The sequence below is a fragment of the Lissotriton helveticus genome, chromosome 1_2 (genome assembly GCF_964261635.1).
Source record: "Lissotriton helveticus chromosome 1_2, aLisHel1.1, whole genome shotgun sequence".
NCBI lineage: Eukaryota > Metazoa > Chordata > Amphibia > Caudata > Salamandridae > Lissotriton > Lissotriton helveticus.
In genome coordinates, this window is record NC_136058.1 from 393,364,076 (window position 1) to 393,391,806 (window position 27,731).

The 27,731-nt window shown below is 48.6% G+C and overlaps 1 protein-coding gene across 1 annotated transcript; it reads right to left on the reverse strand.

Moving 5' to 3' along the window:
• Positions 1 to 5,885: 5,885 nt before the first annotated feature.
• On the reverse strand, positions 5,886 to 22,761 carry LOC144806293 (uncharacterized). The gene is made up of 2 exons (XM_078672689.1): positions 22,707 to 22,761; positions 5,886 to 9,761 (listed from the first exon to the last, which is right to left on the reverse strand). Exon 2 carries the CDS (start codon positions 9,044 to 9,046, stop codon positions 7,364 to 7,366), a length of 1,683 nt encoding a protein of 560 aa, XP_078528815.1. The 5' UTR covers positions 9,047 to 9,761; positions 22,707 to 22,761; the 3' UTR covers positions 5,886 to 7,363.
• Between the last annotated feature and the right edge of the window lie 4,970 nt (positions 22,762 to 27,731).

The following is a 27,731-nucleotide window of genomic DNA, read 5'->3' on the forward strand; positions in this document are numbered from 1 at the left end:
TGCGCAACACGTGACAGACAAAGTCCATCCTGCTTGCAGATCAGTGAATACTCAAACTATCAATCCACCCGCCACCACCGCCACTATTTCTTCTGATAGCCATGTGACTGTCTAAAGGAAGGACTGGACTTCAGTCTGTTGGGGCTGATTTATAAGTCCCTTGCGGAAGTTGCGGCTGATTTTCCTCCATTGTTGCGTGCCTTTTCTGACGCAGCGGCAGAACAAAAGACTCGCCATGGTGTTGGTGCGGCGTATATATTAAAAAAAAAACACATATGGGCATATGGGCGATGCATCACGTTGTAAAGCCCTGCGCCATCAGGGGGCGTTCCGGCGCAAGGGAGGGCGTACCTGCGCAGGAACGAATCCTAAAAGTGGCTGAGGGAAATCTACAAGATGTCAATCAGTCATTTTTAGGACAATGATGCATGACTCAAACCCTGCGCGCTTGAAGCCGACGTACGGCTTGATGCAGCATTGGGGAGATAGGGTACCCCAGAGCATTGCTGGAGCTGCGCCATCGTTGGCACGCAACTCCAGCAATGCGCTGCCTTTACGGCACAGATGCGTAAGGCTTCTGTGACGTTTTGGGCCAATGGGTGGTGGTGGCATGGCACACAATTACTGCCGCATCCCTGCTACTTTGCAGGGATGCGCCGGTAATTGAAAATATGACCCTTACTGTCTAGCATTACGCAGTTCTTTTCTTTACAGTACACTCATACATAATTTCTCAGGCCAATGAAATGCTTCTGAACACAACATACAAAACAAAGAAGCATAGTAGCAAGCAAGGCTACTGAGAAGGAGAGCAGTGCACCTGAAAATGAAATGCATAGAAGATTTTGAAATATAATTTACCTCAATGTAATCGGCAGCATTATTGCTCTTGGTAAAGAACAAAGATTTGCAAATAACAGAGCAGGATAAAACAGAGTAGTAAATGTACTACTACTACTACTCACCAAGCCCGGGGACCTCTACGCCGAGCGCGTCCAGCAAGTCCCGCTCCCGGTCCATGACATCGGTCCAGCGGTGGGTGGCCTGGTTATATGTGCGCCCGACCCCAGAGATCTTGTACATGGCCCGGCACACCTTCTCCCACCGCTGGCGGCGCTCCCGGATGCCATAGCCAGTCGCGATCTTGCCGCCTCCCAGGATCGTCTTGGGGAGGCGGCGCTGGACGTGGAAGATCAGTGCCGCCACTTCCTCCGCGCTGAAGATCTCCCTCGGGACCACTTGCTCCCCCCTTAAACGCCCGCACGGGAGCCGGGCACGGGGTGCGGGACCCTTCCCCTTCTCAGGGTGCTTCCCGGCTCCCTTTACCATGGTCTGGGCAGAAATAAACTTAAATGATAAAGAAGAAATAGAATAGTGAAGAAGAAAAGAAAAGAGTTTAAAAAAGTAGTTTAAAAGTAAATAAAAGCTGCAGAAAACACAAAAATATAGAGCTAGAAAAATAGAGGGTTAGATAATAAGTAAAATTAGATCAAAAAAACTTCAAACAAGCAAAGGATGGCAGAGATTGAGAGAGGATACAGAAAGCATGCCCAGAACCATAGCAATGAATGAGAAACAAGATGGCCGCGCCCGTTCACGACCGCGTGGGTAAGTTCGCGCGAGATTTTCCTTGCGAGTACGCGCGAAATTGTACTAGCGAGCAGCACACTTTGCGAGATTACACATAGCGGGCGGAAACGGAATTACGTCACGCCAACAAGATGGCCGCGCCCGTGTACGACCGATAGGGTAACTTGGCAAACGAATAGCTAGAAGCGCCTCGCGAACACGCGCAAGATCACGCGAACATACACGTCGCAACAAAAACAATTTTGTATTCGCACGTATTCGCGGCTTCCGAAATCGATCTCGCACGGATTCGCGCCCCAAATAACGCGCGAAATTGCAAAAAAAACGATTTTAGCTAAAATGAAAGCAGTGCAAAAGTTCAAACTTAACATTAGTAACATTCAAGGTAGTGCTTCCTGATGGGCCCCTCCAGAGTTTGCAACAATTCTATGACCCTGCTATGACCCAAACAGCAGGCTCATAGAATAGCACCATAAAGGTCCTGTAAAAAAAAAATTTCACTGCAACAAAAAGCAAATTACAGATAAGGAAGGAAGCAGGTGCCAGCCAGACTGGAACTTTCAAAATTACTGACACATTAATGAAACACAAATTAATTGATGGCAGTTGAAGAAGGGCAGGTGTGCTTGCTTTTTTCAACCACCATAATCTACAGTGATAAATAAACCTAATAGGTGCCAGTGAGGATGTACTAGAGGGTGGCATGGGTGTCCCAGAGGGTGGCAGTGGTGAAACAGAGGGTGCTGTGAACCTGTGATGATAAACCAGATGTAGAAACAACATAGTCGCGGCCGTTGCAAGCCGAAAAGTAAGTTCGCAATTGCGAACTTGTCCCAAAATCGGCGCGAACACGCGCCAACACAAAAAACGGAAAAATCCGCAAATCCGCTAGAGTTCGCGGATCTTCGCGGATTGCGAATCCGTAAATCCGCAATTTCGCGTACGCGAGATCCGCTAGATCCGCCCATGCTTAATGAAAATACCCCGAGCGAAGAGATATTCGCATATGTAAATTGGAACGTGACCGGATATGAAGCCACTCTTAGTGAGGCACAGCAAACTAAAGGATCATCCCCGATCTGGATTGTACCCCATCACGGTCACCTATGTCTGCAAGGTACTAGCAAGAATCCCAGAGCTCAGCTAGGGAAGAACATCTGTACAGAAACGTATGTTTTCGGGTCTCAGACTTCCCCTGCATTTCTAGCAGCTAAGGGTACTTATTTCATCTGCCACGATAGAGCCTATACATGGTTGCCCCCTGACTTTTCGGGCTCATGTTTTGTTTCGTTCCTGTTACCTCCCACCTACACAGCAGCGGCAGATTACCACAGGACAAGGGTAGTTAGAGGTGTCTTGACTAAAGAAGACACTACAGGTCAAGAATTTGGGGACTTTGCAAAGGGTTTTCTGTCGTTCTGGGGATCTATGGCTAACAGCAGGAACATAAGGCAATTGACAAGGGTAGTTGAGTCCACCGTGATTGAAACGGCTGGTGCCCTTAGTAACCTGACTGCTGAGCTCCAGTCGGATCGTCTTATGACCCTTCAAAACAGGGTCGCCTTAGATGTCATCCTTGCAGACCGAGGTGGAGGATGCAGATTGATCCAATCGAGCTGTTGCATTTTCATCCCAGATAACGCTCCGACAGTGTATCAGGCCATCTCCAAACTACATAAGATTTCCGAATCTATTCATGTGGATAAAGGAGATTGGTCGTTAATGGGCTGGTTCTGGAAACTGATATCCGCCTGGGGATGGAAAATTCTGATGGTCATTGGGATGGTCTTAGCCATTCTTTTCCTGTTCTGTCTGTGCGTACAGTGTGCTCCTGCAATATGTGGCCTTTGTGTTACATCATGTGTAAGGAAGCCTGTATCAAGAGATGAACTAAGTACTAGGATGATGTTACAGCAGCATCTCAATGACTTTAGGAATACGGATCTGGACTCAGATTAACATGAGGATAGATTAGTTGCCTATGTAAGGGCAAGAGGAGGGATTGTAGTACTGAGAATTCTGGCCTCGTGTAATACGTCTGCACTCGAGAATAAAACTTCGTCGTAAATTGACGAAGTTAGTATCAAAAGACCGAGAATGACGAGTACATCATGCACAGGTATTTTCATCATATTCGAGTGACGATTTCACCTCGAAAATCATCACTCTCGTTCAGAACCCTCGGCTTCCATTTTATGTCTGGCAGCCATTTTGTAAGTTGCCATAGGCTTATAATCCAGCTGAATTCGACCCCAGAAGGACACGTACACCTTGATCGACTTTTCCATGACCTATGCCAGTTGAAACCATTGCCCCAGGCCGGACCTGTTAGGTCAGTTCCTCTCCAGTGGCCGAGCAAGATAGCATCAGGGCTCAACCGGCCATAAAACCTCCTCATTGCGCACACACCTGCCGTATCTTGCTCACATCTGTCTTTACTCTTTTTGCTTCACTTGCTTTATGATGGGGAGGTGCCCGTTTTTATTGGGGGTCCACCGATATCTGATGAAGGGTCGGGCCTCACCGAGTGATTTGTTATGGGCCGGACGAAGTGAAATATGGACATGTCATCATGACTCTGCTTTTTCCTTTGTACATAAGTCATGTCAATGATCTACCGTAAAATCAAGAATGTTTGCCTGAAGCCTAAAATTCTGTATAAGAAGAGAAGCCTGATTTTGTAAATTGCGACAGTCTCCTGAGAACATACTCCCTGTGTGTTGTACTTCTAGGACGCTTGTTACCTTGGTTGCAACCAATAAAATTGATCCTTGACTTCACCTAGAAGACTCTGAGTTTCTGTGGTCTGAATCAGGAAAAGGACTCGAGGTCTTCGGGTGTGTTTCCCCTGACACCGCTGGGTTACCGGTTAAGTACCAGTTCTGAAAAACCCAGTACCTCTACAGGGCAGCCTTTGGATTAAGGAGTGTTAATGGGGGGAGAGTTTCTGGTGTGTAAACGGCGTGGTCCTGCCATGAGCCTGCACTTCCATCAATACTGCCAGAAATGCCTTTTTGCACCGCTTTTTCGAGGAGGTCGGTGAAGCAACACAATGCTGTGACAGCCATGAAATGGTGCGGCTTGGATCCGTGCAGCCTTTGGATTAAGGACTGTTAACGGAACCGTGTATGGCTACTACTCTGATGGATTTTACCTTTTATAGCTGTATTGGACATTGTATATGATTGCCCACTCGGGCTGTGTTAGGCTGTTTAGTGAACTACAGGTCCCATCACGCATCTGCATATCCACGAGGGAGCCAAGGTGCAAGTACTACTATTGTAAAATTAAGATTGAGAACTGCCAACAGTGTATGAATGCCGTCACCTATGATCAAGGTCTGATGAGACCGAAACGTGTCAGGAATGGTGCAGCTTTAAGATTTATATAAAAGGAAGTGAAGCCATAACGTGTGTGCAGCTTTCTCTCACCTTGGGGGGAGAGTTTCTGTGTGACTTGGAAGCTGATTATTTCTCAATAAAGCCCTTGTTTGCGATTACCTTACAGGCCTCACATTATCCTCCGCGCTAGAAGAGATGGGAGCCTGGGGTGTCTGGTCATGGAAGGTCATTTACATACAAAGGGGGGTGACAGCCTGTTCACAACGCGCAGCACAACTTGTTTATGTAAAGTGTTTAAACACAGAACAGGGATAAAGTCTTGTGTCTCTTTTTTTCAGTTTCTATAATATATCCTTCACCTCGCTCTCTTCTTCTGTTTCTCTAATTTCAATTCATCGTAAATTACTCAAATTCACTATTGCTTTATCAGCACGGCACAAGTCGGAGGGTAGCCACAGTTTGAAGGGGTCCCCCCACTATTATCTAGAAACGGGACTCAGTTCCACCTAGATCCTTAGTCTGCGACTGGTAAATGTTACTTTGTGCCCCAGCACTGCAGACACAGGCCTCTGAGTGTTTGTTTGTGTGAGAGGCGCAAGAGAGGAACAGAGAACGTGACAAAATTAGCCCTTCTATTTTATTTTTATTTTTATTTATTTAAGCTTGTATCGCGCACAGCTACCCACAATGGGTTTCCCGGCGCCAGTGATAGACTGTAGAAGAAGGAGGAAGTATCACCTTGGCTTAAGGCCACAGCCGACTATTGGTCACGCTTAATAAAAAGCAAAGTCTTTAGAGCCTTACGAAAGCGGAGTAGGTTGGTCTCTGATTTTAATGCCAAAGGGAGGGAGTTCCAATATTTGGGACCCAGAGTGGAATTGCTTAATACATTTTAAATGTGAAACACTTTGGGGCTTAGGGGCTGGATAAAGGATAATGTCAGGAAACAAAGGCAAATTAAAAGCACATTTTATTTATTCGCTGAAAACTGTTTAAAAATGTAATTTCCAAGTTCCACATATCTGTTTAAAAATATTTACACTTTCAGTCAATTCCGAGTTTAGTTACAAACTGATAGTGGGAAAAAAAATGCTGTATAAAAACTGAAACCAAAAACTTATTTGTACGTTATTTTATGTTTCTTGTTTTTTAAACATGCCGTCAACCTTTCACGTGAAAATTATTATGAGGGCCTGACATCACTACATGTGGCGTCATTGTGATTTGCATATGATAATGGGCTCCATCACTATTTTCCTTACTTGTGTCCTGTTTATTGGCATGACATGGGTCTATAGGTATTAAAAATAAACATATAAATTATCTGCACTGGGCCACCATACCCATTCCAAGGCTTTGCTGCCGGAGCATGGTTAAGGGGATCCGACTATTAACTCCACCTACACCTACTTGGAAGTTGTAGCCTCCGACGTTGATATATTTTCAAGAGTGAAAAGTGACGGTGTCCATTTTGCAGAGCTGCAGCTTTCCGAGCTCAAGCCTCCCACATTAACAATTTCAGGGGCTCCACAAATGCCAGACCACAGGAGCAGTTTCATACAGGGAAACAGTAAATACAGTCAAACAATAAAATATAAGTATAATGCTGTACTGTAGTGCAGAAATCTCTCCGACTCCCAGGCATTACTTTTGCTTACAGACAGAGCCAGGCTTCCTTGGCTGGTAACATAACACACGTATAGTGCTAATATGTCTTTACCCTCAGATTAAATCTAGGGGGACCCAGATATATTATTTAAAGAAAAAGAAACAACCATGTTCATGGAAAGGGTCCAAAGTCTCAGGCAGCACGGATGCAGCAATGGACATCTGGATTTCGCTGGCACTTTTGTAAAAATCGCGGCATTTTTACAAAAGTGCCGATTTCGCGGGCACTTTTGTAAAAATCGCAACATTTTTACAAAAGTGCCAGTTTTGCTGCAAAACTGGAAATCCTGGAGGGTCTGTCTAGAAGGGTGGAATGCTACCCCCGCCACCAGAACTGGTAGTATTCCAAAGTGTTTGACACCTTACACAACATGTTTCGATAAAGCCAATCCAAAGTTAGCATTTAACCGCGAGGATTATAAGGCACTGAAGAGTACATGGTATGGCTATATCATAGAACAGCTATATGGAGATGCTTCCGAAAGCTGCAGAGTGGCTCAGCTCATGCAAGGGCACCCTCTCACATAAAAGTGGGGGTGACCATAGGAAGCAGACCCTACTCTCCTACACTGAAGTCGTGAAAACTACTGTCACATTCACAACAATGATAGTGTTTTTCCCCCATGTGTGTTCGCTGATGACTTTGTAGGCTTGATAATTGACTAAAGCACTTTGTACATTCACTGCACTTGAATGGTTTTTCTCCCGTGTGTGTTCGCTGATGACTTTGAAGGTATGATAAATGCCTAAAGCACTTTGCACATTCACAGCACTTGAATGGTTTTTCTCCTGTGTGTTCGCTGATGATGCCTTAATGCTGAAGAGTCGCGAAAACTACTGTCACATTCACTACAATGATAGGGTTTTTCCCCCGTGTGTGTTCGCTGATGTCTTTGAAGGTGTGATAATCGACTAAAGCTCTTCACGCATTCACTGCATTTAAATGGCTTTTCCCCTGTGTGTGTTCGCTGATGTCTTCGAAGGTTTGATATCTCACTAAAGCACTTTGCACATTCAGTGCAGTTGAATGGCTTTTCCCCCGTGTGTGTTTGATTATGTCTTTGAAGGCTTGATAAGAGACTAAAGCACTTTGCACATTCACTGCACTTGAATGGTTTTTCCCCCGTGTGTGTTCGCTGATGACTTTGAAGGTATGATAAATGCCTAAAGCACTTTGCACATTCACAGCACTTGAATGGCTTTTCTCCTGTGTGTGTTCGCTGATGTCTTTGAAGGTTTGATAACTCACTAAAGCACTTTGCACATTCACTGCACTTGAATGGTTTTTCCCCCGTGTGTGTTCGCTGATGACTTTGAAGGTGTGATAACTGACTAAAGCCCTTTGCACATTCACAGCACTTTAATGGTTTTTCTCCTGTGTGTGTTCGCTGATGATACCTTAATGCTGAAGAGTCACGAAAACTACTGTCACATTCACTACAATGATAGGGTTTTTTCCCTGTGTGTGTTCGCTGATGACTTTGTAGCTTTGATAAACGACTAAAGGTCTTCCCACGTTGATTGCACTTGAATGGTTTTTCTCCTGTTTGAGTCCGGTGATGATACCTTAATGATGAAGAGTCACGAAAACTACTGTCACATTCACTACAATGATAGGGTTTTTCCCCCGTGTGTGTTCGCTGATGACTTTGTAGGTATGATAATTGACTAAAGCTCTTCACACATTCACTGCATTTAAATGGCTTTTCCCCTGTGTGTGTTCGCTGATGTCTTCGAAGGCTTGATAACTCACTAAAGCACTTTGCACATTCAGTGCACTTGAACGGCTTTTCCGCTGTGTGTGTTCGCTGATGTCTTCGAAGGCTTGATAACTCACTAAAGCACTTTGCACATTCACTGCACTTGAATGGTTTTTCCCCTGTGTGTGTTCGCTGATGTCTTTGAAGGTTTGGTAAGAGACTAAAGCACTTTGCACATTCAGTGCACTTGAATGGTTTTTCCCCTGTGTGTGTTCGGTTATGTCTCTGAAGGAGTGATAACTGACTAAAGCACTTTGCACATTCAGTGCACTTGAATGGTTTTTCCCCTGTGTGTGTTCGCTGATGTCTTTGTAGTTCTGTTAACCTACTAAAGCTCTTGACACATTCACTGCATTCAAATGGTTTTTCTCCTGTGTGAGTTTGCTGATGACGCCTTAATGCTGAAAAGTTACGAAAACGACTGTCACATTCACTACAATGATAGGGTTTTTCCCCTGTGTGTGTTCGCCGATGACTTTGTAGGTATGATAATCGACTAAAGCTCTTCCCACATTCACTGCACTTGAATGTTTTTTCTCCTGTGTACGTGTGCTGATGAAGCTTGAGATGTGATGTCAAACTAAAGCTCTCGCTGCATGTGTATGATTCTTCTTTCTTGGTTAGTGTCTCTGAGTCGGGTATATATTTGTCTACATCCCATGACTGCATTTCCTGATGGGACAACATGGTTGATAAAGCACTTGTGTTTTTCTCACACACTTTATATGTGTGCAGTATTTTGCATGTTTGCTCTGTTTTAAAAATAAAATTCAATAGCCACCAAATATTTGCCACACTCCTAATACGTAGAAAGCGTCTTTGTAGGCGATTGTACCTTTAGATTGGATAATGGCTATGTACACTTGCGGGTAAAAATGTATCTTCCTTTTGGCCGCTGCAAATTAGGACATTCTGTTGTATTGTAGATATAAGAACTCCTCTTTCCTTTACCCGTCAGTTGTCTGGCTCCGCTCTGTTGTGCTCTTCTCTGGTTACTGTGGTTTGGCCACAAAGAGTTTACAATTCCCCTAGAGCACGGAATGATTGCTTGTCATCATTTTATAAAACAAAGCACTGTGGTAATCACATCATACCGCCCCATGATCAAAGCTGGTGTTGGACACTTGTTTATACAGGAGGCAGTTTGTTGTAGTTGTTGCCTTAATTTTCCTAAGGTCATTTCTTCATCTTGTGGCGTGGAGGTGCACAGCTCAGACTCTTACAATCACTGAACCGCCCTTGATGCTTTATCCGGGATCTGTCAGTTTATGTGCAGGTTCCTCTGTCGCAGACTGCGCTGATGACTTCCTGAATACCGTAGCTCATTATTTCTGCTATGATTGAAGATTTACAGCATTCGCTTCATTATTGATGGTCATTTCATACATTCAAGGCTTGTTTTCTGTTGGATGTAAAGATATTTAAAATTACTAAATTGAAACATAATTGAATGAGAATTCACAATGTTTAACTGGTTGTAAAAGACATTTCGGGAGAGATTTACCAAATCTGTACGCAATGCAGCGCAGCCCCCCCTCCCGCGCGAGGCTGCGATGCGTTGCGTGACAGGGAGGGAGCAGCAGAGCACCATATTTTCAAAGATATGGCTCTCACCTTCCCTTTCCCTTGCGCCGGCACTGATTACAGCGGCACTGCATCAAACACACACGGAGTCCAGCATCGGTTTTGTACAGGAAAGACACACTTCCTATACAAAATGCTATGCCTAAACATGAGGAAAATCTTTCCAAATTTCTATGTGTGTTGCACAGTGCAGCAAGCATGCAAAGTCAGAAAAGGAAGGAGAAATTAAAGCATTTCTCCTTCCTTGCGCCTAGTTTAAAAGGGTGTTTTTTTCACGCTAACCCTATCTACTGCATTTGGTAAATTGGGTTTAGCGTGAGAAATCATGGGTGGTTGCACGGGAACGCCCATGCACCCCCCTTGGCAGGCCACTATGGTGCAAAGCAATGCAAAGCAGTGCTATGCGATGCTTCACACTACTTTTACGTTATTTGCTGGAAAGAAAATTAGGAAAAAAAGATGTTGCACTGTTTTGTGCCACTTTAGTGGCGCAAAATCTTAGTAAATCTCCCCCTTCTTTACAGCCTTTGAAACTTTACAAGGAATATTTCATCATACACAGATATTTAACTAAAAGTTCTGTTGATCAGATGACATCTTATTAATGTCTGAAAAGGAGGTGATTTAACAGTGTTAGCAGAGTAACTTAGCAAAGTATGGGCGCTCTTGGAGCACCCAAGTGCTTGAGGTTTTGCTTAAGATAGACTCATATGTGTTTAACGCTGACCTACCAATTTGTGAAATAGTGCCCTTCGGGAATCACTAAGTAAATTTATGCCTCTCTCCCCATTTTTGTCCAAGATCAAGAGTATTTACAACCATCCTAAAGTTGTAAATAAAACTGTGCTTTTAAAAATGGGCCCAGACTGTGGTGATGCGTCCTTAACTAAAGATTCATTCCTGCGGCTCCTGGAGTGTTGTTGATGCGTTGCCAGGAGTGTTCCTGACAGTTACGTTCCTGGTGCAGTTGGATGAGTGGTGAACTAATCTTACCCTAAGCCTACCGATGACTTGAGAGTTTGATTTCCACATGTACATTGCCTCTGCGGGTACACAGCACCCACTCTCATGGACTATTCACCAGAATGTAACGTGGCCAAATAATAACCTTTGGAAAACGTAGTTCTGCATTCATCAGACTTAAACTGTTTAGTACTAGGTAAATCCTACACTTTCTGTGCCTCTGTCCACTTATCTGACAATGTATGTACCTCGAAGGAGGCTGGATGGAAGAAATAAACATGAAAGGCACGTTCCCAGCACAAACCACCAGCATGGATTTCATATCAGCATCTCTAAAGGCAAACACTGTTGAAGCAAAGGGAGGGGGAGAGCCCGTATAACCCTCTAGGGCAGTGGTGCCCAAACTGTGCGCCGCGGCAACCCGGTGCACCGTAATGAGGTGCCAGGGGCGCCGCGCACACTCCAGGGTGACCAACCGTCCGTAAATTTCACGCACCGTCCGTAAGCCTTTTGTCTGTAATTTTGGCCATCACAGGGAGCAGCGCTGCTCCCCTCTGAGAGGCCTCACCCCCGCTGATGGAGTCGCCTCGCACTCATCCTAGAGCACAAGAGCAGCCCCACCCGCCCATTATCATTCTGTGTGGGGCTGATTGCCACACACAGAATGACAATGGGGCAGTCTGGGGTTTTAAAGCACGTGGCGGCCTCCTCCTGCCTCAGTGTACAGAAGGGCATTCTGTTAGATGAAAGGTAAAACTCCCATGCTGCAATGATAGAAAAATGTTTATTTAAAGAAGCCTGTAAAACAAGTTAAAAAGAACGGGTTATCGTTCTTTTTCTGTCTCGTCATTTTAGAACCGAAGTATTTTCAATATTATATTCAACAAAGCCATGGTCGCTGCTCTTTTATTTTAAGGAACTAGCAACCATTGACAAAGCCATTAGTCCTGGCTTGTTGTTGGTGTAATGATACTTGCTGTATTATATATCTGGATGCAATGACAGAAAAAACATAATACCTGTCAGGCGCAACACTATGCTAAGAGCAGATTTTTAGCCTAGGTGTTTTAAACTACGCTCTTAATTACATCCAACACCCCCTTTGAAGAGACCCCCCCAGTTTTTTGACACCACTTAAAGCCCTGGAAACAACACCATGTCACAGTCACCTCACGTCCTGGCACTGTATATCATGTGTGACTCATGACTTCTACGTTTTCAGTCTGCCTATGTGCAGGGGCATAGTGAACTCTCCACCCCTCACCCCTTGCTGTAGTTCGTTCTTGATAGGCCTCTTCTGCCTGCAACTCTGCAGACAAAGGCTCAGCTCTTAATGTGGAAAGGTGGGTGAGTAAATAAGTGAAGGAATGTCTGAATAACTGGATGGATTATTGAAAGGATGAATGAAGGGGGAATGGATAGATAATGAAAGAAAGGATGGATGGATGAGTGAATGAGTGGAAGTATGGATGAGAGAAAAGGTAAATAGATGGGTGAAAAGGTTGGATGAACTGTGACTATGACATTGGTCTATCAAAACATTTGAATTCTGCGCTTGTTCTTCTCGTTAGGTCTTGATCCTGGAAGATATAGGCCGATGGGTTTCGGGCTTGGGCTTTATGCACGTGTAGAAGCCATTTTCTTTTAATTATACCAAATGCTTGAAGATTCAGGCCCTGTTAAGTTGACATAGCATCGCCGCACAAGATGTTTGGTTCTCCTCCATTAAGCTTCAGTAGAACTGCTTTTGTAACACAAGGCTTGCTCAGGAAAGCTACCGGAACAAAGGAACAGGCAAGCTTCGGCAGAAGTATTTCAGCATATCATGATTAGAAACATTTCTGGTACGTGCTAATGATAAGCAAATTGTTTCATGACAGAGTACCCAGTCTGATATCTTACATTAGAGTGGAAAGTTCCAGAAGCTGCCCACTTCAGACAAGTGGTCAGTAACAGTATATATTGGACCATAAATGGTAAAGTGCAGCCTAGGCCTTTGCTAATTGGTCAAATAGCCCATGCTTAATGTGTGCTACGTATGTTATGATGCTGCATCCTCTTATGGTTTGGGCATATAAAAGCTGTCAGAAACCTCACATCTTTGGACACTCAGTGGCTCTGCTGTCTGTATCCGTGCTGCACATATATTGCATTGTTTGTTGGTCTCCAATAAATTCTGCTATCTTTTGTGCTGACAGAGAACTGCATCTGTGGTATTATTTCTCATTCTTTATTTCAGTTCCAACACACGCTTCAGGACTTCGCGGAACGAATGTCACCCAAACATCGCACCTTGTTGAGGAGGCCATTGGGGTGAGAGTTGGCCGCGTAAAATGGAGCGCCATGATAAAAGTACTGTCCGAAGAAGCACTGGGGTTACCAGCTTCTCAAAAGGGCATGCCCTCTGTTTCGATAGCTGTCCAGAGGGCCAAAGACCTGGGTGGGGCCATCAATGTAAGCAATGTCCCGGAGCCGCCATGGCTAATTTGTAACTCCTGGATCAGTTTGCTTGTGTGGTGGTGGCAAAGATTCACAAACTGGCATGTGGACACTCACTACGGGATCCTTGCTGCCTGGCAGCACCTGTCACCCAACGAGCAGGACTTGTATAGCTGAGATGTGTGCGCCTCCAGGCTGTTCCAGTTGTGCTGGCATCACCGACCTGCACTAGATGATTGCGCCCCCACTGCCTGTGCATTTATAGCCGTGACCCCTGAACTCGCCACCACGCTGCCTGTGCATTTACACCAATGACCCCTGGACTCGCCCCCACCCTGCCTGTGCATTTACACCCATGACCCCTGGACTCGACCCCACCCGGCCTGTGGATTTACACCTGTGACCCCTGGACTCACCCCCACTGCCCACGCTGCCTGTGCATTTACACCCATGACCCCCGGACTTGCCCCCGTTGCCTGTGCATTTACACATGTGACCCCTGGACTCGCCCCCACTGCCCACTCTGCCTGTGGATTTACACCGTGACCCCTGGACTCGCCCCCGTGTTCATTTTGCCTAAAACTCTACTGTGTGATAAAGAACTTGCTGACTGAAAACCACGGTGTGGTGTCCATTCATAAGTGTGGTGTGAGCTCAGTGTGTACGATCTTAGACACGGCGAGGACCTCACGTTAGGACTCGGCAGTATTTCTGGGAGAGGTGGGTCACGGGGTGGCAGGGAGAGTATATCCTGGCCCTCTGGGATCGCCCCTTCTAACAATGGGTAAACAGGAAACACGCCAACCAAAACTAAGCTTTGACTCCGCAGGAAAAAGAGGCCCGAAACCGGTGACGGGCACCGACGGCCCAAGCAGAGTGGAAGTGGAGGGGGAGAGACCAGTGACACCTGACATGGATATACAGCAGATATTATTGGAAATGAGTCAGGGGTTCGCCAGTCGTAAATCAAGTAGACCGAATGTCTTCCAGAATGGACGGCATTGCCCACAAACTCGACCTTTTACACCCATGACCCCTGGACTCGCCCCCACGCTGCCTGTGCATTTACACCTGTGACACCTGGACTCGCCCCCACTGCCCACGCTGCCTGTGCATTTACATCCGTGACCCCTGGACTCGCCCCCACGCTGCCTGTGCATTTACACCTGTGACCCCTGGACTCGCCCCCACTGCCCACGCTGCTTGTGCATTTACACCTGTGACCCCTGGACTCGCCCCCCGCTGCCTGTGCATTTACACCCGTGACCCCTGGACACGCCCCCGCTGCCTGTGTATTTACACCCGTGATCCCTGGACACGCCCCCACGCTGCCTGTGCATTTACACCTGTGAACCCTGGACTCGCCCCCACTGCCCACGCTGCCTGTGCATTTACACCTGTGACCCCTGTACTCGCCCCCACGCTGCCTGTGCATTTACACCTGTGACCCCTGGACTCGCCCCCACTGCCCACGCTGCCTGTGCATTTACACCTGTGACCCCTGGACTCGCCCCCCGCTGCCTGTGCATTTACACCCGTGACCCCTGGACTCGCCCCCACGCTGCCTGTGCATTTACACCCATGACCCCTGGACTCGCCCCCACGCTGCCTGTGCATTTACACCAGTGACCCCCGGACTCGCCCCCACGCTGCCTGTGCATTTACACCAGTGACCCCCGGACTCGCCCCCACGCTGCCTGTGCATTTACACCCGTGACCCCTGGACTCACCCCACGCTGCCGGTGCATTTACATCTGTGACCCCTGGACACGCCCCCGCTGCCTGTGCATTTACACCTGTGACCCCTGAACTCGCCCCCACGCTGCCTGTGCATTTACACCCGTGACCCCTGGACTCGCCCTCGCTGCCTGTGCATTTACATCTGTGACCCCTGGACTCGCCCCCACGCTGCCTGTGCATTTACACCTGTGACCCCTGGACTCGCCCCCCCACTGCCTGTGCATTTACACCGTGACCCCTGGACTCACCCCCTCTGTCTGTGCATTTACACCTGTGACCCCTGGACTCACCCCCACTGCCTGTGCATTTACACCCGTGATCCCTGAACTCGCCCCCACGCTGCCTGTGCATTTACACCCATGGTCAATAGTTAACCTGAATGTCAACAAGCCAACGCTAAGAGCCATCGCTCAGTAGAGGGGCAGGCACAAGCCCCGTCAGAGGCAGCAGCAGAGTCCAGGAAGATTGACTGCTCAGAGCCTGATGCACCTCACCAGTGAAAGGGATGTTTTGAAGCAATAAATGTAAACTAGCCTTGGGGTGGGGGGTCACATTACATCAGTACAGCAAGGCGCCGAGTCTGGATACATTCTTTTAGATAAGCATTTGCAATGCAATAGGTCTCACATTTACGCAAGTTTGAGCTATGACATTGCAAAAATCAATGCCTTTTATTTTAGTTTTTCGTTTCCAAACATAAATAAAAGGGTCATTTACAATGCCAATAGCTTAAACTTGTGTAACTGCGAGACCTATTGCATTGTAAATGCTTGTTTTTTTTTGTCCGCGGAACCTGATAACGCATCGGTCAGGTTGGCTTAGACTACATAAAACGTTTTGCAATTTCAGTGATTCTTTGCAGTTACACAACTTTTGTTAAGTTGGTGGAGGTCTCTAGTTCAAAGGTCAGCAATTCTGCTAAATAAATGTAAGAAAACAGTCTAATACTTTTTTGCTAAAATATTTCAGACTAAGGATGTGAGAAGCTAGCTCAACATGCTCTCACGACGTATTGTTAACATAATGCATATGATAAAGCTGTTTTCAGCCATGGACAAATAATATAAAATCAGTGTCTAATAAAATTAGGGAATTAGTGAAATAAGCCCCCTTTCCCTGTTCAAATGTTGATTCAATGAACACGAATTACAATGCAAACACTGCTAGCACGTAGCAATAAACACGCTGGTAATACTATTAGACTTCAGCAGTAAACAATGATAATACTGGTTTCACTTAGCGGCAACTAATGACTGTGACACTGCAAATACCTCCGGAAGTGAGTAGTAAACAGCAAGCTAACAAGTCCACCAATGAAATGAACAAAAATTACAATACAACAACTGCTAGCACCTAACAATAAACACACAGCTAATACTAGTATAGCCTTCAGCAGTAAACCATGATAATACTGGCTTCACTGAGCAGAAAATAAATACTGTGACACTGCAAATACCGCCGGAAGTGAGTAGTAAATAACCTGCTAACACGGCAACCAATGAACACTAACTATAGTGCAAATAACGCTAGTACTCAGCAATAAACACGCTGAATAATACTGTTTGCCCCGAGTAGTAAATACTACTAATACTGCTAGCTCTGAACAGTAAACACACTACTATTACAGCCCACCCTAAGGAGTAAAAACAATGCTAATACTTCTAGCCCTGAGCAGTAAGTACACTGTTAACAATGTGAGCAAAGTGCAGAGGCCTGCTAATAATGTAAAGCGCCGAGAAGTAAGCACACTATTAATACTTCTAGCTTCAAGCAGTAAATACACTGCCAATACAGGAGGAAAACAGACTCCTAACACGGTCAGCGCCAACAGGCAAGCATAAATCTTTACTGCTAAGTTGGCCAAGAACAGAGGGTCCTCGCTATGATTATGAATCCAACCGGGGGAGGGGGCTGGCTGTTATTTTGGAAGAGGATAGCTGCCCCATCTTTAAAAACGAGGCGCTGTTAGGACTGGACATCCGAGCCGAGCGCTGCGGTTGTCTGAGGCCGTTCTGCAGTTAGACGTGTGTCCATCGCACATCGACTGCAGGTTCAGTCTACGGACACGGGTTTGATCAGATATGGCCCCCGTGCAGACTGTGCCTTGCCTGTGTTGTCCCTGTGTCAGAATCTAGACTCGTATTAGTCTCGTGCGGAAGCATCGCTGGCACCTGGCAGTGTGCCAGCCTGCGGAGTGCATCTCCCGGCCTGTGGGAGGTGATTTGTACATCTCTGGCGGATAGTGACTGAGGTCAGTCATCCCGCGAGGACAGGGTGGCTCTCCCTGCATCCATCACGCTGGGCTCATCAGGTGAACGCTGCTGTCAGATGCTCTTAGCTGTGCCGAGGCTGCAGAACGGGCTCTTTAAATGCGGTGCTCTGCACGGGGACTGAAAAAACCCGTAGTAACACGAGGCCGTCCTTCATGTGCCGAGCTTCCATTTTCATAGGTTGTATCCCTGCATGTGATATACAACGCCCAGGGTTAAACAGGGCCTGTGGTCGTTTGGAAAACTAACATTGCTTCAATATTGATATGGAAATGTCTTTGTGTGTTGTTATAAAATTGTATTCTCTGTATTGGATCCACGATCAAGGCCTTCGTTGTCAGATTTAGAGCACACACACAGGGCCAGTGCTGTAGCATTTGTCTCGCTGCCTATTCTGAGCCGCTGCTTTGAGACGGCTGTATCATATTGCACGTACCAGGCATGGATGCACAAATCGACGTCATGGCAGCCTTCCGCTTAGGAGACGCAGGATGGCATTTGGACCATAAACGCTTAACATCCTGTGGGACGCGGCCGCTAAAGTTAAAGCATGCCGTGTTTGAAAGTGAAAGCGGCAAGAAACCCATTAAAGAAAAGTTAATGCTGTCTTTAAAAGTGAAAGCGGCAAGAAACCCATTAAAGAAAAGAGGGCTTACGAACTAAAACAAGCTGTCGCCATCACGCTTTCACATTAATGACAAGTGATTGCAGCTCAGTGCCTGCCTGTTTATCAGGCCGCGCGCTGGTATGCAGACTCCCCCTGCATTCCAGAGAGGCGCGCGACGCGATCCGGTCTGCATTGGCATGCTGTGGAGAGAAGAACTGGCCGCGCGCACAACGTTATCCTATGGGGAAACGCTGCGCGCGGCCAGGTCTTGTCTCCCTTCGTCGGTCTCAGACTGCTGAGACGACGACTATAGTTCTCGCTTGCGAGAACGCGCTTTCAGCGCGTTCGTCGTAGGCGAGACCTAAAAAAGGGCTGGCGTGTGTGAAATAGAATACCACAAGAAATGCGTCAGAAAAGGAAATACACTCTTAAGACTTGCGGCCACATGCATCAATCTTCCCGTTTGCGAATTCTTAATTGCGAAAATTAAGGAATCGCTATTAACAATTCGCAAATGGCTATGCATTAAGAAATCGCAATTTTTTTTGCGATTTCTTCATTTTCCTTAATTGCGATTCACAATTTGCAAACCGCAATTAAGGACTCCCTTTTCATTGATTCCTATGGGCCTAGAGGCCCATAGGAATGAATGTGAAGGCATTCTCAGTTTGCGATTCGCAATTAAGGAATCGCAAAATGAGAATGCAATTTCAAGGGTGCAGGGGGGTCCAAAGGACCCCCCCCTGCACCCCTAAAATGTACCTTTAAGTAATTTTTACACACACACATGCCCCAAGGACATGTGTGTGGTGTGTGTAAAATGAAACTTTCAAAAATGCACTTTTGTGCATTTTTGAAGGTTTTCGCAAATTAGCATGAAGTTTAACTTCATGTTAATTTACCACTTCCTATTTGCGATTTTTTAACTTTAAAAAAAATCATGCATTGCATTTAAGAAATCGCAAAATTGCGATATCTTAAATGCAATCGCAATTTAAGAAATCGAAAATAAATAGCGATTTCTTAAATTGCGAAAAAAGCAAAAAAGGCTAGTGCATCCCAAATCAATTAATTGCATTCGCAAACGGACGAATTTTGCGATTCGCACCATTGGCGAATACAATTCAGTTTGATGCATGTGGGCATTGGAGTTTGAAATGCATGCTGTTCGCTGCGCATGATTGGATGGCACTCACACGCCCACCAAAAACTGCAGGGCGTAGACAGACATGAATCTTAACACTGGCCCCACTAACTAAAAAATATTATTCAGCAATTCAGTGATCATGTACCAATATATTCTGGCCGGCGCTGATAGAACTAGTTTTCTTGCCAGTTTAGATGAGATACACATCCCCCTTGGCCTGGCCATGCAGCCGATAGTTCACGAGCTGTGACAGTAGAAGTTTCACATTCACCTATTTGACGCCGGCAGCGTGACGACAAAAGTTTGTGGCCATCTCAGGTGAATTCTCGGCACTCGGAAAATAAATAATTTGAAAGGCTCCACTGTCGATTTTAAGGAGTCGGCTATATAGCGCTTTTGTGTTTACGTTCAAGCTGCATTAAACAGTCCGTTTTGAAGCCCTCATAACTGCAGGTAGCCCAAGAACACACACAAGACACAACTTCGCTGATTTTCTGATTAAGTAAAGAAATGAACAGCAAACGCAGAAAGCAAAATGCATTTGGGAAGCCTGGATGTCCGGAAATAGCCACGGTTTTGAAAAAACGAGAGCTTACTGACAAAATGGTTAAAGCAGGAGTTGGGGGAGGGGCGAAGAGGGAGTGGGGTTAAGTCATTTAAGAAAATAGGGGCATATTTATAATAACTGGCGCATCCCGGCATATCAGCAGGGATGCACCGCTTATACAACCCCCTTTTGTACCGCATTTACAATGCGGTGCACCATGGTGCAAAAACGACACAGATGCGTGATGCATCTGTGCCGTAAAAGTGACGCATTGCTGGAGTTGCGTCGCAAGCGTGACGCAGCTCCGGCAATGCTCTGGGGGGGTCCTATCTTCACAATGCTGCGTCAATCCTTACGCCTGCTTCAAACAGGCGCAGGGTTTTGACGCAGCATGGGCCTAAAAGTGACTCAGCCACTTTTAGGAGGCGTTCCTGCGCCGGAACACCCCCCTGCGCAGGTACGCCTACATGTGGCGCAGGGCATTACAACGTGACGCATCTCCCAGATGCGTCACGTTGTAAGTACCCCTGCACCATGGAGCAGGATTTGCGCCGCCGCTGCGTCACTAAAGTGATGCAATGCCAGCGTAAAAGTGGCGCAAGGGCCTTGTAAATCTGCCCCATAGTGCTCACAGACTGTAGATAAAACATACCGAGTAACAACACACGTAAGAGGGCAAGTCCTCATAGGAGATTACAAAAAGAGAAAAGGCGGTACCAAGGAGGGACTACTAAGACTGTGCACATATCAAAAGCAACCGTTTAGAAAGGACAGTCACAGGAGCCAATTGAAAAGATGGGCAGAAAATGGGCGGAGCTACAAGTCCATACTCGAATACAGCATGCCTCGAAGTGACAGCGCAAGCGCTGCCTAGGCAAGACCTAACAAGTACAAAGCCAGAGACGAGAGATGAGCTGGTGAACGAACAACAGAGAGGATAAATGAAGTGTCTGCTTCTCCCAGTCCTTCGCATGAACCCAGCAAGGCCTCACATGAACACGGGGCCCTCCGGCCCTGAAACGTGTCGCAGAATGAAGACACCTGGAGACACTCACAGGAAAGGAAGGAGGTTTTGGTGGGATCTTGAGATGGGTGAGGGGTTGTACAGTGATCCTGTGATGGCTGATAGTTTGTACAGGGAGGTGGTCATGACAGGGATTCTGTAGTGGCCCCAGATTTACAAAGGAGGTATTAATGGACCGTGGGTTCATATCACGTTGGGCGTTAAACTGGAAGTCACTGACAGCGTGAAGGTTACACACGGAGCCAATGTTGGACAGGAGGCTGTTGAAGAAAAAGGGGGTTGAGAGCTCAGTGAAGGGAGAGAAGTTAGATAAGGATGGCAAAGAGCAGAGGTGAGAGTTCAACTGACTGAAGGAGAAATGACAGGGTCGGAAGTAGCTAGATATGTTTCAGTGGTTAACCATGGAGCAAGAGAGGGGTGTCGGATACAGTTGGAGGTGATGAGTATGTGAAGCAGGCAGGGGCTGGTTGTGGTGCCTTTGTGGTTTCTGACGCCAGGACTGGTGGGTACAGGAAAGGACTCCATATAAAGGCCCTCTTGTTGTTCTCAGTGTGTCTATTGCTGACTCCTCCTGACGGTAGTTGCTTTTCACAGTTCTCTCTGCTGGTTTCAGGTGCTTTGCACGCACTCTGCATCCATCAGAACAAAGCCTTCAGGGCTGTCTGCCCGGGGGCTGAAGCCAGAGACGAGAGATGAGCTGGTGAACTAACAACAGAGAGTAAAGGACTCACTATGAACCCCCTCATGTTATTCTCTGGCTACTATCCTTCTCAGTGTGTATTCACAGCATTGCTATGCTGACTCTTCCTGACGGTAGTTGCTTTTCACAGGTCTCTCTGCCTGGTTTCAGGTGCTTTGCACGCACTCTGCATCCATCAGAATAAAGCCTTCAGCGCTGTCTGCCCGGGGGCTGAAGCCAGAGATGAGCTGGTGAACTAACAACAGAGAGTAAAGGACTCACTATGAACGCCCTTATGTTATTCTCTGGCTACTATCCTTCTCAGTGTGTATTCACAGCATTGCTATGCTGACTCTTCCTGACGGTAGTTGCTTTTCACAGGTCTCTCTGCTGGTTTCAGGTGCTTTGCACGCACTCTGCATCCATCAGAATAAAGCCTTCAGTGCTGTCTGACCGGGGGCTGAAGCCAGAGACGAGAGATGAGCTGGTGAACTAACAACAGAGAGTAAAGGACTCACTATGAACGCCCTCATGTTATTCTCTGGCTACTATCCTTCTCAGTGTGTATTCACAGCATTGCTATGCTGACTCTTCCTGACGGTAGTTGCTTTTCACAGGTCTCTCTGCTGGTTTCAGGTGCTTCCATCAGAATAAAGGCTTCAGCGCTGTCTGCCCGGGGGCTGAAGCCAGCGCTCAGGGGTCTGTTAATGTCCATGATTCCAAGGTGCAGCCTATTAAAGGCCCTGGGAAGAGAAACAAATAACAGCCAAAGGACAGACTCAGACACAGGGAGGGTTTGCAGCTTGAAAGCCAAACGCATATCGAAGTGTTCCTGATGCGAGGAAACGCCCAGTGTCCACTCCAAGCCGAGGGAGGGGGGGGGTCACCATTGGACCCCTCACAGCTCTGGCAGCTCTCCAAGGCGGCCTTTCTTTGCCCCACAGTGACACTCAGGCTGGGCTTTGACTCGTCTCCACTTGGGGTGTTTTGAAGGGGTTCTTTCCAGGTGTTACCACACACAGCGCCTCTCGCCTTCTTGGATGAGCAGCGCTGAACCTCGAACCGCCGCCATTTTAACTAGACTCTTTGCTATCTGAGCCAATGCTCCATTTTGTTGAGACTGTTAATTATTTGTCAGCACGATTGGCTCTTAAAGTGCCCCCGCCGAGCGCTCTGGAAAAGAACTGGATATTTATTCAGGGGGGGCTCTGATGAGGCTGTCAGTCCTGCTCGCCTCTTTGTTTGGGCTTTGCAACAGACAGACAGACGGACGCTGTGTCTCGCTCCCTTCCTTCCTGTCAGCGAGGCCGCCCGAGGCAGCTTCAACCTCCCCCGACCCCTCCTCACCTCAGACCCCTGCTCTTCCTGCACGCACTGACGTCACTTCCGGCGCGCAGACTCTGACGCCGCGCCCTTTCCCCCCCTTACGGGGATCCTTGAGGCTCGTAGCGACGTGACTTCCGGCGCCACCGGATGTGCGTGAGGCTCGCGTCAGTCCACCCGCCGTGAGGTGAGGCGGCCGCGTGACAGGAAAGAGAACAAAGAGGAAAACAAACAACGAAGAGAAGAAAACAATGAAGTGATCCAAGAAGAGACTTGAAAGTTCAATTTATGATTTATCCACGCCAGGACCCACGACCAGCGCTTCCTTGGCCACCATGGCCACAACAGAAACGGCAATCTTTGCCTTTAATGAATTGAATTCTCTGCAAGCAAGCAGGATGCGACGCATGGTGTGCTTATAATGATCAGCTCAGTGAAACAGACCCTTAATTAAAGAGGAATGTATCACGCCACATGAGCTCTCAATCAATCAATCAATCAATCAATCCAACACATTTATAGAGCTCGCTACTTACCCGCTAGGGTCTCGAGGCGCTGGGAGAGAGGGGAGTCGCTACTGCTCGAAGAGCCAGGTCTTGAGTTGCTTCCTGAAGGAGAGATGGTCCTGGGTCAGCCGTAGGTGGGTGGGGAGAGAGTTCCACGTCTTGGCCGCCAGGTAGGTGAAGGATCTTCCTCCGGTGGTGGCTCTGCGAATCCGTGGGATGGTGGCGAGGGCGAGGCTGGCGGATCGGAGCTGGCGGGTGGATGTGTAGAACGTGAGGCGGTTGTTGAGGTATTTGCGGCCCATGTCGTGGAGAGCCTTGTGTGCGTGGACGAGGACCCTGAACGTGATCCTCTTGCTGACGGGGAGCCAGTGCAGGTCTCTCAGGTGGGCAGAGATGTGGCTGTGACGGGGGATGGTAGAACCGCTGGCCGTTACACTAATGTGCTGGGACAGGGGTGTCCAGTGCATGTCTAAAAGGGCCGGCTCCAAGCCACGGTTCTAGACTATGCACAGAACGTAGAACCGCTGGCTGTTACACTAATGTGCTGGGACAGGGGTGTCCAGTGCATGTCTAAGAGGGCCGGCTCCAAGCCACGGTTTCAGGCTATCCACAGAACGTAGAACCGCTGGCCGTTACACTAATGTGCTGGGACAGGGGTGTCCAGTGCATGTCTAAGAGGGCCGGCTCCAGGCAACGGTTCCAGGCTATGCACAGAAGGTAGAACCGCTGGCCGTTACACTAATTTGCTGGGAGAGGGGTGTCCAGTGCATGTCTAAGAGGGCCGTCTCCAAGCCACGGTTCCAGGCTATGCACAGAAGGTAGAACCGCTGGCCGTTACACTAATGTGCTGGGACAGGGGTGTCCAGTGCATGTCTAAGAGGGCCGGCTCGAAGCCACGGTGCCAGGCTATGCACAGAAGGTAGAACCGCTGGCCGTTACACTAATGTGCTGGGAGAGGGGTGTCCAGTGCATGTCTAAGAGGGCCGGCTCCAGGCAACGGTTCCAGGCTATGCACAGAAGGTAGAACCGCTGGCCGTTACACTAATGTGCTGGGACAGGGGTGTCCAGTGCATGTCTAAGAGGGCCGGCTCCAAGCCACGGTTCCAGGCTATGCACAGAAGGTAGAACCGCTGGCCGTTACACTAATGTGCTGGGACAGGGGTGTCCAGTGCATGTCTAAGAGGGCCGGCTCCAAGCCACAGTTCCAGGCTATGCACAGAAGGTAGAACCGCTGGCCGTTACACTAATGTGCTGGGACAGGGGTGTCCAGTGCATGTCTAAGAGGCCCGGCTCCAGGGTACGGTTCCAGGCTATCCACAGACGGTAGAACCGCTGGCTGTTACACTAATGTGCTGGGACAGGGGTGTCCAGTGCATGTCTAAGAGGGCCGACTCCAAGCCACAGTTCTAGGCTATCCGCAGAAGGTAGAACCGCTGGCCGTTACACCAATGTGCTAGGATAGGGGTGTCCAGTGCATGTCTAAGAGGGCCGGCTCCAAGCCACAGTTCCAGGCCATCCGCAGAAGGTAGAACCGCTGGCCGTTACACTAATGTGCTAGGATAGGGGTGTCCAGTGCATGTCTAAGAGGCCCGGCTCCAGGGTACGGTTCCAGGCTATCCACAGACGGTAGAATAGCTGGCTGTTACACTAATGTCCTGGGACAAGGGGTGTCCAGTGCATGTCTAAGAGGGCCGACTCCAGACAACGGTTCCAGGCTATGCACAGATGGTAGAACCGCTGGCCGTTACACTAATGTGCTGGGACAGGGGTGTCCAGTGCATGTCTAAGAGGGCCGGCTCCAGGCAACGGTTCCAGGCTATGCACAGAAGGTAGAACCGCTGGCCGTTACACTAATGTGCTGGGACAGGGGTGTCCAGTGCATGTCTGAGAGGGCCGGCCCAGGCCACGGTTCCAGGCTATGCACAGAAGTTGGAACCGCTGGCCGTTACACTAATGTCCTTTGACAGGGGTGTCCAGTGCATGTCTAAGAGGGCCGGCTCGAACCCACGGTGCCAGGCTATGCACAGAAGATAGAACCGCTGGCCGTTACACTAATGTGCTGGGAGAGGGGTGTCCAGTGCATGTCTAAGAGGGCCGGCTCCAGGCAACGGTTCCAGGCTATGCACAGAAGGTAGAACCGCTGGCCGTTACACTAATGTGCTGGGAGAGGGGTGTCCAGTGCATGTCTAAGAGGGCCGGGTCCAGGCCACAGTTCCAGGCTATGCACAGAAGGTAGAACCGCTGGCCGTTACACTAATGTGCTAGGACAGGGTTGTCCAGTGCATGTCTAATAGGGCCGGCTCCAGGCCACCGTTCCAGGCTATGCACAGAAGATAGAACCGCTGGCCGTTACGCTAATGTGCTGGGACAGGGGTGTCCAGTGCATGTCTAAGAATCCCGGTTCCAGGGTACGTTTCCAGGCTATCCACAGACGGTAGAACCGCTGGCTGTTACACTAATGTGCTGGGACAGGGGTGTCCATTGCATGTCTATGAGGGCCGACTCCAAGCCACAGTTCTAGGCTATCCGCAGAAGGTAGAACCGCTTGCCGTTACACTAATGTGCTAGGATAGGGGTGTCCAGTGCATGTCTAAGAGGGCCGTCTCCAAGCCACGGTTCCAGGCTATGTACAGTAGGTAGAACTGCTGGCCGTTACACTAATGTGCTGGGACAGGGGTGTCCAGTGCATGTCTAAGAGGGCCGGCTCCAGGCAACGGTTCCAGGCTATGCACAGAAGGTAGAACCGCTGGCCGTTACACTAATGTGCTGGGACAGGGGTGTCCAGTGCATGTCTAAGAGGGCCGGCTCCAGGCAACGGTTCCAGGCTATGCACAGAAGGTAGAACCGCTGGCCGTTACACTAATGTGCTGGGACAGGGGTGTCCAGTGCATGTCTAAGAGGGCCGGCTCCAAGCCACAGTTCCAGGCTATGCACGGAAGGTAGAACCGCTGGCCGTTACACTAATGTGCTGGGATAGGGGTGTCCAGTGCATGTCTAAGAGGCCCGGCTCCAGGGTACGGTTCCAGGCTATCCACAGACGGTAGAACCGCTGGCTGTTACACTAATGTGCTGGGACAGGGGTGTCCAGTGCATGTCTAAGAGGGCCGACTCCAAGCCACAGTTCTAGGCTATCCGCAGAAGGTAGAACCGCTGGCCGTTACACTAATGTGCTAGGATAGGGGTGTCCAGTGCATGTCTAAGAGGGCCGGCTCCAAGCCACGGTTCCAGGCTATGCACAGAAGGTAGAACCGCTGGCCGTTACACTAATGTGCTGGTACAGTGGTGTCCAGTACATGTCTAAGAGGGCCGGCTCCAAGCCACAGTTCCAGGCTATGCACAGAAGGTAGAACCGCTGGCCGTTACACTAATGTGCTGGGATAGGGGTGTCCAGTGCATGTCTAAGAGGCCCGGCTCCAGGATACGGTTCCAGGCTATCCACAGACGGTAGAACCGCTGGCTGTTACACTAATGTGCTGGGACAGGGGTGTCCAGTGCATGTCTAAGAGGGACGACTCCAAGCCACAGTTCTAGGCTATCCGCAGAAGGTAGAACCGCTGGCCGTTACACTAATGTGCTAGGATAGGGGTGTCCAGTGCATGTCTAAGAGGGCCGGCTCCAAGCCACAGTTCCAGGCTATCCACAGAAGGTAGAACCGCTGGCCGTTACACTAATGTGCTAGGATAGGGGTGTCCAGTGCATGTCTGAGAGGCCCGGCTCCTGACAACGGTTCCAGGCTATGCACAGAAGATAGAACCGCTGGCCGTTACACTAATGTGCTGGGACAGGGGTGTCCAGCGCATGTCTAAGAGGGTCGTCTCCAAGCCACGGTTTCAGGCTATGCAAATGAAGGTAGAACTGCTGGCCGTTACACTAATGTTCTAGGACAGGGGTGTCCAATGCATGTCTAAGAGGGCCGGCTCCAAGCCACGGTTCTAGGCTATGCACAGAAGGTAGAACCGCTGGCCGTTACACTAATGTGCTGGGACAGGGGTGTCCAGTGCATGTCTAAGAGGGCCGGCTCCAAGCCACGGTTCCAGGCTATGCACAGAAGGTAGAACCGCTGGCCGTTACACTAATGTGCTGGGACAGGGGTGTCCAGTGCATGTCTAAGACGGCCGGCTCCAAGCCACGGTTCTAGGCTATGCACAGAAGGTAGAACCGCTGGCCGTTACACTAATGTGCTGGGACAGGGGTGTCCAGTGCATGTCTAAGAGGGCCGGCTCCAAGCCACGGTTCCAGGCTATGCACAGAAGGTAGAACCGCTGGCCGTTACACTAATGTGCTAGGACAGGGGTGTCCAGTGCATGTCTAAGAGGGCCCACGGTTCCAGGCTATCCACAGAAGGTAGAACCCCTGGCCGTTAGATTAATGTGCTGGGACAGGGGTGTCCAGTGTATGTCTAAGAGGGCCGGCTCCAGGCCACGGTTCCAGGCTATGCACAGAAGGTAGAACCGCTGGCCGTTACGCTAATGTGCTGGGACAGGGGTGTCCAGTGCATGTCTAAGAGGGCCGGCTCCAAGCCACAGTTCCAGGCTATCCGCAG

What these genes read in the sequence shown, in the direction of transcription:
- LOC144806293 (XM_078672689.1), bottom strand. Translation starts at nt 9,046, where the DNA reads ATGTTGTCCCATCAGGAAATGCAGTCATGGGATGTAGACAAATATATA.